Source organism: Lagenorhynchus albirostris, chromosome 1 (genome assembly GCF_949774975.1).
Source record: "Lagenorhynchus albirostris chromosome 1, mLagAlb1.1, whole genome shotgun sequence".
In the NCBI taxonomy this organism is placed as follows: Eukaryota; Metazoa; Chordata; class Mammalia; order Artiodactyla; family Delphinidae; genus Lagenorhynchus; species Lagenorhynchus albirostris.
The window spans coordinates 141,157,622-141,171,626 of NC_083095.1; the positions used below are offsets into that span (position 1 = coordinate 141,157,622).

The 14,005-nt window shown below is 45.0% G+C and overlaps 1 protein-coding gene across 1 annotated transcript in view; it reads right to left on the reverse strand.

Moving 5' to 3' along the window:
• Window positions 1–9,543: 9,543 nt before the first annotated feature.
• Window positions 9,544–14,005, reverse strand: part of LRRK1 (leucine rich repeat kinase 1) — a 166,792-nt gene continuing 162,330 nt past the window's right edge. Inside the window, exon 35 of the mRNA XM_060155428.1 lies at window positions 9,544–10,047. Within this exon, the coding sequence (XP_060011411.1) occupies window positions 9,735–10,047 (313 nt within the window). The 3' untranslated portion in view covers window positions 9,544–9,734. The remainder of the gene's footprint in view (window positions 10,048–14,005) is intronic.

Consider the following 14,005-nt stretch of genomic DNA (forward strand, 5'->3'; position numbering starts at 1 on the left):
CTGTTGAGTTCACTGATAAACATTGGCTCTGGGAGTTGAGACATCAGGACCCTGGAGAAATTCAGGCTAGAGGCACTCTGCTAAAATCATGTCTTGGGGTGGCCTCTGCACTCACACCGTTGGGCAGGAAAGTGCTATTTCTGCAATAACGGCTTTCTTGTCAACGAAAAGACCACCAGTGGGGTTGCAGGTTTTCTCTGCAACTGTGGGGCCCTACCCAGCCCCAGACTCAAAACACTGTGGGAGGCAGGCCCGGTCTAGGGGGTGCTCTGATCCACCACAGAGATTAGATCATGCATCTCCTCATTTTACAGACAGGGAAACCGAGCTTCCTAAAACCAGGAGGGGTTAGGAGTTGGGCTGCAGGTCACGCCAGTGTCTGCTGGCTCCAATCCTGGGCTGTCTTTACTGTGTGATAAGGTGTGAAACACATTTCACATTGCATCGCAGGGAGCAGGCACTATGCCAGGCATTTTACCTACATTATCTCATTCAATCCTGGAGACAAGTCTGGACCAAGTCTCCACCCATTCATTTTACAGATAAGAAACTGAGGGTCACAAAGGTTGAGTTAACTTGTGCTGAGTGAGCCAGGATTACAACTCAGGCCTATTTGACCCCAAGGCCTCGCCCACTCCCTTCCTGCAGGGCTCTGCAGCCTTCATGTGCTGTCTCCCCTAAAACTTTCCTTAGCTTTTCCTATGTGTCTCCTGGGCCTTCCTTGGGCAGCCTTGACCTACCCAGGAGAGCAGGCCCACCCTTGGACACCCTGAAAGTAGGGAGTCTGGCCTAGCTAAGTCTTGGCCTCCTTGGATAGTCCTCCTTGGATCTGGGACATCTGCTCTAGGTAAAATCCCAACTTTTCCAGTAAACATGCTGGGTTTATTCCACTTCCTCCAGTCTCCTGACCACCCAGTCGACGTCAGTTGCTTCCAGGCACCCCTGTGTCCTGCAGCCCTGTGCTCTTGCCACCAAGTGTCATGACCCACATGTTTTATTTGTTTTTTTCTTTAACATCTTTACTGGAGTATAATTGCTTTAAAATGTTGTGTTAATTTCTGCTGTACAACAATGTGAATCAGCTATATGTATACATATAACCCCATATACCCTCCCTCTTGAGCCTCCCTCCCACCCTCCCTACCCCACCCCTCTAGGTGGTCACAAAGCCCCGAGCTATCTCCCTGTGCACTGCAGCTGCTTCCCACTAGCCATCTATTTTACATTTGGTAGTGTATATATGTCAGTGATACGCTCTCATTTTGTTCCAGCTTACCCTTCCCCCTCCCTGTGTCTTCAAGCCCATTCTCTACGTCTGTGTCTTTATTCCTGTCCTGCCACTAGGTTCATCAGGACCATTTTGTTTTGTTTTGTTTTGCTTTAGATTCCATATATCTGTGTTAGCATATGGTATTTGTTTTTCTCTTTCTGACTTACTTCACACTGTATGACAGACTCTAGGTCCATCCACCTCACTACAAATAACTCAATTTCATTTCTTTTTATGGCTAATATTCCATTATATATATGTGCCACATCTTCTTTATCCATTCATCTGTCGATGGACACTTAGTTTGCTTCCATGTCCTGGCTATTGTAAATAGAGCTGCAATGAACATTGTAGTACATGACTCTTTTTGAATTATGGTTTTCTTAGGGTATATGCCCAGGAGTGGGATTGCTGGGTCATATGGTAGTTCTATTTTTAGTTTTTTAAGGAACCTCCATACTGTTCTCCATAGTGGCTGTATCAACTTACATTCCCACCAGCACAGCAAGAGGGTTCCCTTTTCTCCACACCCTCTCCAGCATTTCTTGTTTGTAGATTTTTTGATGATGGCCATTGTGACTGGTGTGAGGTAATACCTCATGTGGTTTTGATTTGCATTTCCCTAATGATTAGTGATGTTGAACATCCTTTCATGTGCTTGTTGGCAATCTGTATGTCTTCTTTGGTGAAATGTCTATTTAGGTCTTCTGCCCATTTTTGGATTGGGTTGTTTGTTTTTTTGATATTGAGCTGCATGAGCCACTTGTATATTTTGGAGATTAATCCTTTGTCAGTTGCTTCATTTGCAAATATTTCCTCCCATTCTGAGGGTTGTCTTTTTTGTCTTGTTTATGGTTTCCTTTGCTGTGCAAAAGCTTTTAAGTTTCATTGTTTATTTTTGGTTTTATTTTCATTTCTCTAGGAGGTGGGTCAAAAAGGATCTTGCTGTGATTTGTGTCATAGCTTGTTCTGCCTATGTTTTCCTCTAAGAGTTTTATAGTGTTTGGCATTACATTTAGGTATTTAATCCATTTTGAGTTTTTTTTTGTGTATGGTGTTACGGAGTGTTCTAATTTCGTTCTTTTACATGTAGCTGTCCAGTTTTTCCAGCACCACTTATTAAAGGGGCTGTCTGTTCCCCACTGTATACTCTTGCCTCCTTTGTCATAGATTAGGTGACCAAAGGTGTGTGGATTTATCTCTGGGCTTTCTCTCCTGTCCCATTGATCTATATTTCCATTTTTGTGCCAGTACCATACTGACTTGATTACTGTAGCTTTGTAGTATAGTCTGAAGTCAGGGAGGCTGATTCCTCCAGCTCTGTTTTTCTTTCTCAAGATTGCTTTGGCTATTCAGGGTCTTTTGTATTTCCATACAAATTGTGAAATTTTTTGTTCTAATTCTGTGAAAAATGCTGTGGGTAGTTTGTTAGGGATTGCACTGAACCTGTAGATGGCTTTGGGTAGTATAGTCATTTTCACAATGTTGATTCTTCCAATCCATGAACATGGTATATCTCTCCATCTGTTTGTATCATCTTTAATTTCTTTCATCAGTGTCTTATAATTTTCTGCATACAGGTCTTTTGTCTCCTTAGGTAGGTTTATTCCTAGGTATTTTATTCTTTTTGTTGCAGTGGTAAAAGGGAGTGTTTCCTTAATTTCTCTTTCAGATTTTTCATTGTTAGTGTATAGGTATGCAAGAGATTTCTGTGCATTAATTTTGTATCCTGTTTTTACCAAATTCATTGATTAGCTCTAGTAGTTTTCTGGTAGCATCTTTAGGAATCTCTATGTATAGTATCATGTCATCTGCAAACAGTTACAGTTTTACTTCTTCTTTTCCAATTTGGATTCCTTTTATTTCTTTTTCTTCTCTGATTGCTGTGGCTAAAACTTCCAAAACTAATTGAATAATAGCCATGAGAGTGGGCAACCTTGTCTTGTTCCTGATCTTAGAGGAAATGGTTTCAATTTTTCACCATTGAGAATGATGTTGACCGTGAGTTTTGTCATATATGGCCTTTTTATGTTGAGGTAGGTTCCCCACTTTCTTTAGAGCTTTTATCATAAATGAGTGTTGAATTTTGTCAAAAACTTTTTCTGCATCTATTGAGTTTATCATATGGTTGTTATCCTTCAGTTTGTTAATATGATGTACCACATTGGTTGATTTGTGTATATTGAAGAATACTTGCATTCCTGGGGTAAACTCTAGATGATCATGGTGTATGATACTTTTAATGTGCTATTGGATTCTGTTTGCTAGTATTGTGTTGAGGATTTTTGCCACTATGTTCATCAGTGATATTGGCCTTTAGTTTTATTTTTTTGTGACACCTTCTTCTTGGATTGATCCCTTGGTCATTATGTAGTGACTTTCCTTATCTCTTATAACAGTCTTTATTTTAAAGTCTATTCTGTCTGATATGAGTATAGCTACTCCAGCTTTCTTTTGATTTCCATTTGCATGGAATATCTTTTTCCATCCCCTCACTTTCAGTCTGTATGTGTCCCTAGGTCTGAAGTGGGTCTCTTGTAGACAGCATATATATGGGTCTTGTTTTTGTATCCAGTCAGGTAGTCTGTGTCTTTTGTTTGGAGCATTTAGTCCATTTACATTTAAGGTAATTATTGATATGCATGTTCCTATTACCATTTTCTTAATTGTTTTGGGTTTGTTATTGTAGATCTTTTCCTTCTCTTGTGTTTCCTGCCTAGAGAATTTCCTTTAGCATTTGTTGTAAAGCTGGTTTGGTGGTGCTGAATTCTCTTAACTTTTCCTTGCCTGTAAAGTTTTCATTTCTCCATTGAACCTGAATGAGATCCTTGCTGAGTAATCTTGGTTGTGGGTTTTTCCCTTTCATTACTTTAAATGTGTTCTGCCACTCCCTTCTGGCTTGCAGAGTTTCTGCTGAAAGATCAGCTGTTAACCTTATGGGGTTTCCCTTGTATGTTATTTGTTGCTTTTCCCCTGCTGCTTTTAATATTTTTTCTTTGAATTTAACTTTTGATAGTTTGATTAATATTTGTCTTGACATGTTTCTCCTTGTATTTATCCTGTATGGGACTCTCTGTGCTTCCTGGACTTGATTGATTGACTATTTTCTTTCCCATGTTAGGGAAGTTTTCAACTCTAATCTCTTCAAATATTTTCTCTGTCCCTTTCTTTTTCTCTTCTTCTTCTGGGACCCCTGTAATTCGAATGTTGGTGCGTTTAATGTTGTCCCAGAGGTCTCTGAGACTGTCCTCAATTCTTTTCATTCTTTTCTCTTTATTCTGCTCTGTGGCACTTATTTCCACTATTTTATCTTCCAGGTCACTTATCCGTTCATCTGCCTCAGTTATTCTGCTATTGATTCCTTCTAGAGAATTTTAAATTTCATTTATTGTGTTGTTCATCTTTTTTTGTTTGCTCTTTAGTTCTTCTAGGTCCTTTTTAAGCGTTTCTTGTATTTTCTCCATTTTATTTCAAGATTTTGGATGTTTTTTACTATCATTACTTTGAATTCTTTTTCAGGTAGACTGCCTATTTCCTCTTCATTTGTTTGATCTGGTGTGTCCTTACCTTGCTCCTTCATCTGCTGCATATTTCTCTGTCTTCTCATTTTGTTTAACTTGCTGTGTTTGGGGTCTCCTTTTCACAGACTGCAGGTTCATAGTTCCCATTATTTTTGGTGTCTGGCCCCTGTGGGTGAGGTTGGTGCAGTGGCTTGTGTGGGCTTCCTGGTGGAGGGGTCTGGTGCCTGTGTTCTTGTGGGTGGGGCTGTATCTTGTCCTTTTGGGGGGCAGGGCCATGTCCGGTGGTGTGTTTTGGAGTGTCAGTGAACTTAGTATGTCTTTAGGCAGCCTCTCTGCTAGTGGGTGGGGTTGTGTTCCTGTCTTGCTAGTTGTTTGGCATGGGGCTTCTAGCACTGGAGCTTGCTGGCCGTTGGGTGGAGCTGGGTCTTAGTATTGAGATGGAAATCTCTGGGAGAGCTCTCGCTGATTGATATTACGTGGGGCTGGGAGGTCTCTGGTGGTCCAATGTCCTGAATTCAGCTCTCCCACCTCAGAGGCTCAGGACCAACACCCAGCTGGAACACCAAGACCCTGTCAGCCACATGGCTCAGAAGAAAAGGAAGAAAGATTAAGGAAAAAAAAAAAGGAAAGACAAAACTCTAGGACAAATGGTAAAAGTAAACCTATACAGACAATATCACACCAAGAAGCATACACATACACACTTACAAAAAGAGAAAAAGGAAAAAAAAATATATATAAAGGAAGAAAGCAACCAAACCAATAAACAAATCCACCAGTGATAATAAGTTCTAAATAATAAACTAAGATAAACATAAAACCAGAAACAAATCAGATGAAGAAAGCAAACCCCAAGTCTACAGTTGCTCCCAAAGTACACTGCCTCAATTTTGGGAACATTCATTGTCTATTCAGGTATTCTTCAGATGCAAAATTTATCAAGTTGATTGTGGGGATTTAATCTGCTGTTCTTGAGGCTGCATGGAGAAATTTCCTTTCTCTTCTTTGTTCACACAGCTCCTGGGTTTCAGCTTTGGTTTTGGCCCTGCCTCTGTGTATAGGCCGCCCTCAGGAGTATTTTCCCCACCCAGACAGGAGGGGGTTAAAGCAACAGCTGATCAGTGCTCTCTTGCTCACTCAGGCGGGGTGGAAGGAAGGGTACAGTTGTCATAATTGGAATGTGGGCGAGCCTGCAGTGACAGAGGCTGGCGTAACGTTGCAACAGCCTAGGTGTGCCGTGTGTTCTCCCGGGGAAGTTGTCCCTGGATCACAGGATCCTGGCAGTGGCATGCTGTACAGGCTCCTGGGGGGTTGTGGATAGTGACCTGCACTTGCACACAGGATTCTCGGTGGCAGCAGCTGCAGCATTAGCGGTTCATGCCCGCCTCTGGTATCCGAGCTGATAGCTGTGGCTCATGCCTGTCTCTGGAGCTTGCTTGGGTGGTGCTCTGCCTTCTGTGGGCACACTGGAAAGGAATCCCCTCTCCTCACGCACCTCAAAACAAAGGTCTCTTGCCTCTCCAGCTGGTCCAGACTTTTTCCTGGACTCTCTCCTGGCTAGCTGTGGCACACTAGCTCCCTTCAGGCTGTGTTCACCCAGCCAACCCCAGTCCTCTCCCTGGGGTCTGACCACTGAAGCCTGAGCCTCAGCTCCCAGCCCCCACCCGTGTCCCGCTGGGTGAGCAGATGAGCATCTCAGGCTGGTGAGTGATGGTTGGCACCAATCCTCTGTGCGGGAATCTCGCTGCTTTCCCCTCTTGCTGCGCTCTCCTTCATGGCTCTGAAGCTTCCCTCCTGCCCACCTTCCTAGTGTGTGGAAACCTTTCCTCCTTCACAGCTCCCTCCCAGAGGTGCGAGTCCCATCCCTATTCTTTTGTCTCTGTTTTTTCTTTTTTCTTTTGCCCTACCCAAGTACATGGGGATTTTCTTGCCTTTTGGGAAGTCTGAGGTATTCTGCTAGTGTTCAGTAGGTGTTCTGTAGGAGTTGTTCCACTTGTAGATGTATTTTTGATGTATTTATGGGGAGGAAGGTGATCCATGTCTTACTCTTCTGCCATCTTGAAGGTCTCGGTGGATTATTTTTGTGAGAGGAATTTTGGAAAGTCCTGGTTAGAAGGAAAGAAAAAAAATGAAAGGAGGGAGGAAGGAAGGGAAGGAGGGAGGGAGAGAGAAAATGAGAGAAGAAGGAGAAAGAAAGAGAGAGAGAGAGAGAGAGAGAGAGAGAGAGAGAGAGAGAGAGAGGGAGAGAGGGAGGAAGGAAGGAAGAGCAAGTTTAAAACTGTCCCCAGTGGGACTTCCCTGGTGGTGCAGTGGTTAAGTCCGCCTGCCAGTGCAGGGGACAGGGGTTTGAGCCCTGGCCCGGGAGGATCCCACATGCCATGGAGCAACTGGGCACGTGTGCAACAACTACTGGGCCTACTGTCTGGAGCCTGCAAGCCACAACTACTGAACCCATGTGCCACAACTACTGAAGACTGCACGCCTAGAGCCTGTGCTCTGCGACAATAGAAGCCACTGCAAAGAGAAGCCCGCGTACCGCAGTGAAGAGTAGCCCCTGCTTGCAGCAACTAGAGAAAGCCCATGTGCAGGAATGAAGACCCAATGCAGCCAAAAAAATTAATTAATTAATTAATTAAATTTATAAAAAACAAACAAACAAACAAAAACTCTCTCCAAGCCTCTCCGGATGTTGGTGTGCTATCACTGTGATTTCCAACATGCTTTTCAGCAGGTGGTTGGACTCTTCTTGCTATTTTATGAAGCAATAGGTCCTGTGTTGTTACCACCAATGCTGTTTTCTGGGACTAAGGCAACTAGTGTCTTGACTCCTGACTTCCTCTGGCTGGAAGCACTGCAACAATTTCTAAAAATTGCATAAGCAATGTCACAATCTGTCATGAAGATAATAAGTGACTCAAACATTTTTGTCATTGTCATAATGACACTTGTTCAGTAAACATTGAAAGAAGGAAAAAAAGCAACAGCAATACCAGTATTCCCATATCACTGTTTCCATTTTTCTATGCTTCCATTTTGTGCTTTTCCTTATTGTGACCTCAAACTGATACATCATGTTTACTTTACTGTCTATTGCAGCTAGACATTTACATGGTTTCCAGTTTTGCCTGGCATAGATAACACTCCAGTGAACCTTTCCCTGCATGTGCCTTTTTAAAAAATTTTGGAGTATTTCCTTATGATGAACTACTTTGACTGGAGTCACTGGGTAAAGCAGAAGAGGCATTTTTAGGGCTTCTTAAGCACAATGCTGAGTGGCCTCTACCCAGCACACAGCACTGAGGACCGTCTTCTTCCTATAATATTTTATTCAAGAATTGTATCCCAAACTTGATTCACACCAGCAGGCGGGCCCTGCACAACTCTGGTGCAGCTGCTCTAGGAAGGTATTTTGGAGTCCAGCAGGTTCTGGAATGGACCCAACCATAAGGCAGTGTGCACCCCTCACTTGGAAGGGGATGGCTGGCCATCTTCACTCCAGTGACCCCCAGGCATCTCAAACTCAACTTGCCCCAATCAGAGGGAACCATCTCCTCACCGAGAGTCTGCTCAGACTCCAGTAGTTCCAGCATTCAACCTCGAAGTTAGTTTCTTAATCACCCCACCAACTCCCCAACATACATGTACCCAAATCCCTCACCAAGACCTTGCAAATGTGTCTTCTATTTCCATATATGCATTTTACTATATGCATGTTTTACCTCAATTTAACAAAAAGATCATTAAAAAAAAACCCAGTCTGAATCCACCCCAACTTTCAACTCCAACCAATAGTTTGGTTCAGACCCTGATCTAGACGCCTCCAGCACCTGGCCTCCTGCCTCCAGCCAGACCTCCGCTTCAGAGTCATCTGGGTGCTTTTAAACAAGCACACTCCTGTGTCACCCTGGGTCTGAGAGCCGGGCCTGGGGACTGACATCTTGGTCTCGCTCCCCAGGTGATCTGTGTGTAGAATGATGGTGACAGCAGCACTTCAAGAGGACGTCCACTTGCCCTGGTGTGGCCTGACTTCTAGCAACTAGTTGCTCATTTTCCACTAGTTATTTCTTACAGTTTACTCTCTAGTAACACCAAAGAACTTGTAATCCCTCCCCACATCAACACACACACACACACGCATGTGCAGGGTGCTCTAAATCAGCCACATCTCTGTGCCTTTCTCTGCCCAGGCTGTGCCCCTGCCAGGCCCCTCCCTCTGTCCAACTCACTAACTCCCCCAGAGAGGATACTGTGCTTTGTCAGCTCATGCAGGCTCTTGCTGGAGTGGTTCCATTCTTTCAGCACTCACTAGCTGGGACCAACCTCTTTTGGGGGAATGGATGGGAGAGAAGCATTGTGGGTAACAGGAAACCCCACATCAGAATTTAAAATGGAGGCGGGATAACTTACCACACTCATCATGTGTAAATGTGTGTGTGTGTGTGTGTGTGTGTGTGTGTGTGTGTGTGTGTGTGTGTATGGAGAGAGAGAGAGGAGAAAAGGGATCAAGTTTTCAGAACAAATAAATGACATCCTTATCTGACAAAGTATTTTTTCTGATTTGTGAATTGATATATAAATATGAAAAGTTTCATAAAGGCACCAAATTAAAGTATGGTTTGTTATTCAGTCAACAAAACCACGCAAAGAATAATATGACATGAACAAAAACTGGAAACTTTGCAAGGAATGCAGGGGATATTTGAAAGTTTGAAGTGGAAAACTTACCCCCAGCCCTCACAGTGGACAGGCTGAAATTCTCTTTTCTTCAGAATTAGAGTGTGGGTCATGGGGATGCTGATGAACTCCTTAATGACAGTCCGTGAGAGGATGGGCTTGGGGAGGGGAAGGATCCCACCATGGGGTGCATACCACTTTTCTCCCTCCATCCTTCCAAGATAGCATTAGGTTGCACACCCCGCAGCTGCCCCAGCAGGATTCATTACTTAGAAGGGAAAATGCCCCAGCGAGTTCACCCAAGTGGGGAATTGCTCCAAATATGGTACGCACGTCAGGTGCTGTGCAGGGACCCTAAGGGCCAGAAGCACTTGCTTGTAAAATAGATTAGATTGGGCAATCCACAGGCTTCCAGGGATGTTGTTTAGAATTCTGCAGTCACCTGGGGGCGTCAATCTGGGCCTTAAGCAGGCTATGGCCGAGGTTCCCCTCTGCCTCTTCCCAGAAGACCTGGGAGGCTCCACTTCTTCCACATCTGCCTTGCCAGGGACTCTTGAAGACAACAGAGTGACTTTTCCAGAGCTGCAGAGGTAGAGGTGGAAGGAAGGGAGGGAAGGTTGGTCTGGGACCCTGCAGCCAGATCAATGCCTCCTGAATGGACCCAGGCAGGAAGGTGAGGGCCTGGGATCCCAGTCGGGGATGGGGGAAAGGGGAGTAGAGGGCAGCTTGTTGTAAAGTCTTGTTGCCCCCCGCCATGAGGCCCCTTTGCTCCACAGCAGAAGCCCCTGGAGCCACTGCGATAATCCTGTACAAGAGAAGTGTCCCCAGGCCCCCTCCTGCTCTCATTTTCCCCTCCAGGCTCCCTCTCTGCCCAGACCCCTGTGGTCCAGCCTCCTTTCTCTCTGGCCCTCCTTACTGCGCATACGACTTTTGAGCAGATCACCACCTTTTATTTTCCAACTGCCCTTGTCTGGCCTCTACAAACCCACTGTCTCCAGATTCAGCTGACACCCCCACCCTTTCTCTGTAGCCCCCCACCTCTTCCTGGAATGATGGCCAGCCTGCCACTCAGGCACCCAGCCCTTTGCCTCTCTCTCTACCATCTCACCCCATGGCTCTGAATAAATGACTCTTGAATTTGTTTTATCCCACTGAGTTCTCCCAATAGCCTTGAAAATCTCCAGATGACAAACCTGAGCCACAAGAGTGTTGATGACATGCCCACGGTCACCAGAAAAAAGGTGGAGCTGGTTCTGCAGTGAGATGCTTACTCTACATTGCGTCCTCCCCCCGGTGACCTGGGCTCCCCTCCCCTAATATATTTGGACCCCAAGGCAAGGGTACAAAGGGACACCCACAAAAGATATGCAAAAATATTTACAAATTGTAACTTAACGCTATTTCTAATATTTTTTCCCCTCTTATCTTAGTAAATATATTTTTGCAATGACATGAAAAGGCTGGTTCAAATTAAGAATTTTACCGCATTATAAGTTCTGCAGGAGAATGTGGTGGTGAGGAGAGCCCTGCTGCCCAGCTCTAGCCTGTCCTCTCCTTATACCCCAGGTTCCACCTGACACTGTGAGCAGCCCCGAGTCTATAGGATCAGGATCATTCCAGCTCCTGTGTGTGCCCTGAGCATGCACCATCAGTGGTGTGGCCTCCCTAGAGAGGACGGGCCAGCAGAGGCTTGTGCAGACCCTTGAGAGTTGGATGGGGATTCTGGGCCCTGGGGCCTGGGCTTTAGGTGGGCTCCTCCCCTGGGCCCATACACTTTTGTCCCAACTGGAAGAAGGTCTGAGCAGTCCCCACGAACAGGGCACAGTGGGCTTCACTTCCAGGACAGGCCTGGCTGTCCCTACACTGCCTTTAGTCCCTACTGCAGGACACTGATGGTTGGCTGGAGCCTGGAATACAAACAAACATCCCAGGGGCCTCCTCTGAATTGGCTCAGTTCCCTGGAACTCACAGAGACAGGGCACCCACATCCCTTGGGGTATGGTGGGTACTTCCTCACAGGCCTCCTGCTCTGGGGGAAGTGAAGAAGCTTCTTTCAGCTCCCAGTTGTGAAGTCAGAGCCCTGGTGCAGGGTGTATAGCTCCTATACCTGTGGGGGCTGGGAGGGAGGGCAGTGCAACATCTGGTAAGGGTGGGCGTCAGGGTCCACTGGCAGCAGGAGCAGGGAAAGAGGACCGGAGGCTGGTGCTGGACCAGAGGTTGGGAGCAGGCTTTGGGGCCTCCATCTTGGCAGCACAACTGGGGCCCCAGCTTCATCTTTGCTGCTTTCTCTCGGATGGGTCAGATCTGAGGGGATTTCTCTGTGTTCTGAGCCTTTTGTCTATGAGAGGAGAGAGGGATGGGGTTCATCCATGTTGCAGCATGTGTCAGCATTTCCTTCCTTTTTAAGACTGAATAATATTCCATTATATGAATATATTACATTTTTTTATTCTTTCATTTGTCAGTGGACACTTGGATTGTTCTACTTTTTAGCTATTGTGAATAATGTTGCTGTCAACATGGGTGTGCTTCTTTCTTTTAAAAAATTATGTCATGGGACTACCCTGGTGGTCCAGTGTTTAAGATTTCACCTTCCAACGTAAGGGGTGAGGGTTCAGTCTCTGGTGGGGGAGATGGGATCCCACATGCCTGGTGGCCAAAACACCAAAACATAAAACGGAAACAATATTGTAACAAATTCAATGAAGACTTTAAAAAATTGTCATCAAAAAATCTTTAAAAAAAGTTATGTCATGAATATTGTCCTTCCTAGTGTCAGAGGAGGAGAGGCTTTGAGAAGGCCAGGGAGGAGGTTCCATGCCCAGCCTCCAAGCTATTTCCTCCAGTCATGCTGCCCCAGCAGGGACCCAGCATTTCCAAAGGGGGCAGAGTCAGAAAAAGCAGCACGATAGGCTCATGGCTCCCGAGTCTGGTTCTGGCACAAGTCTGATGTGTATCAAGGGAAGGGAGTTCTGATGTTGAGATGTCATACTGAGTGTCTGCAAATGGACAATGACTATGTCATTTGGCTAATATTGATATTTAGCAAATTAGCCAGCTGGTAATTGAAATTAAGTGATGAGACTTGTCTTGAAAAATAGCCATGTGCTAAAGTGTAGTCAGCCAATCAGAAGACAATCAACTTCCTGAATACCTTTTGGCCCACGTTGAAGATATGGAGTGAGAGTAAAGCAACACTGGGGAGGGGTTGGGGTGGGGTGAGGGTGGTGGGAGGAGGGGTGGAGGTGGTGGGGGATGGGGCATTGTGGGTACAAGTAATATTAGCCACTTTTTTTTAAACACCTTTATTGGAGTATAATTGCTTTACAATGGTGTGTTAGTTTCTGCTTTATAACAAAATGAATCAGTTATACATATATATATGTCCCCATATCTCTTCCCTCTTGCATCTCCCTCCCTCCCACCCTCCCTAATATTAGCCACTTTTGATCGAGTACTTTTTGAGTGCCCGGCAATGTGTGAATTGCTTCTCACACATGTGGTAATGAAGGGGAGAAAGGTTGTCCCCTGTACTGAGTTGAATGGTGGTTCCCCAAATATATGTCTACATCCAAATCCCTAGAAACCTGTGAGTATTGTCTTATTTGGGAAAAAGGTCTTCATAGATGTAATTAAGTTAGGGGTCTTGAGATGAAATCATCCTGGATTACCTGGACGGGCCCTAAATCAATGACAAGTGTCCATATGAGACAGAATAGGAGACCCAGACACACAGAGGAGAAGCTCACATGGTCATGGAGGCAGAGATGGGGGCCATGGAGCCACCAGAACTGAAAGAGGCAAGGAACAAGATCTCCCCTAGAACCTCCAGAGGTGAACATGGCCCTGCAACACCTCAAGGTGGGACTTCTGGCTCCGGAACTGACAGAATAAATTCCTGCTGTTTTAAGCTATCCAGTTTGTAGCAATTATTGTGGCAGCCCCAGGAAATTAATACAGTCCTTGAAAATTGTATTATTAAAATCTGCAAACCAGGTGTGGGTGACTAAATTGATGTGAAGTCCAGCTTTGTCTATCAGTTTGAGATCAGCCATTTCAGCTGGAGGAGGCAATATGGGGAAAGGATGATGAGTTAGGAGGAGGAGTTGAAGGTTTAGTGGAAGGAGCAGCAGCCTGCGAGACATGGTTGCACGTATGAAGATCTGTGAGAGATTTCCCAAATGTTTGACTGGAATTTCATTTATTTCTAGCTATTTGCAAATTGTCCTGAAAACCTCCCACCTCTCTCTCTCTCTTCATCACACACTCACACACATTTATTCAATGTGACCAACTGCTTATACATCAGTGCCCACCAACACATTGACTGTGCTGCTAGGCTAACTTGATTTAGTGTAAACCTTAAAGTAAAACTTTTCCCATCTCTGTGACAAAATTATTAATGTCGATCACCATTTGCAACTGATTGTCTGTGAATCAGAATTTCCTTAATAGTCTATATAACCCCCCCCACCAAAAACCCCTAAAAAACCATCAACCATAGCCTTCAATTTTTAACTGCATCCAGGCCCAAAGCCGT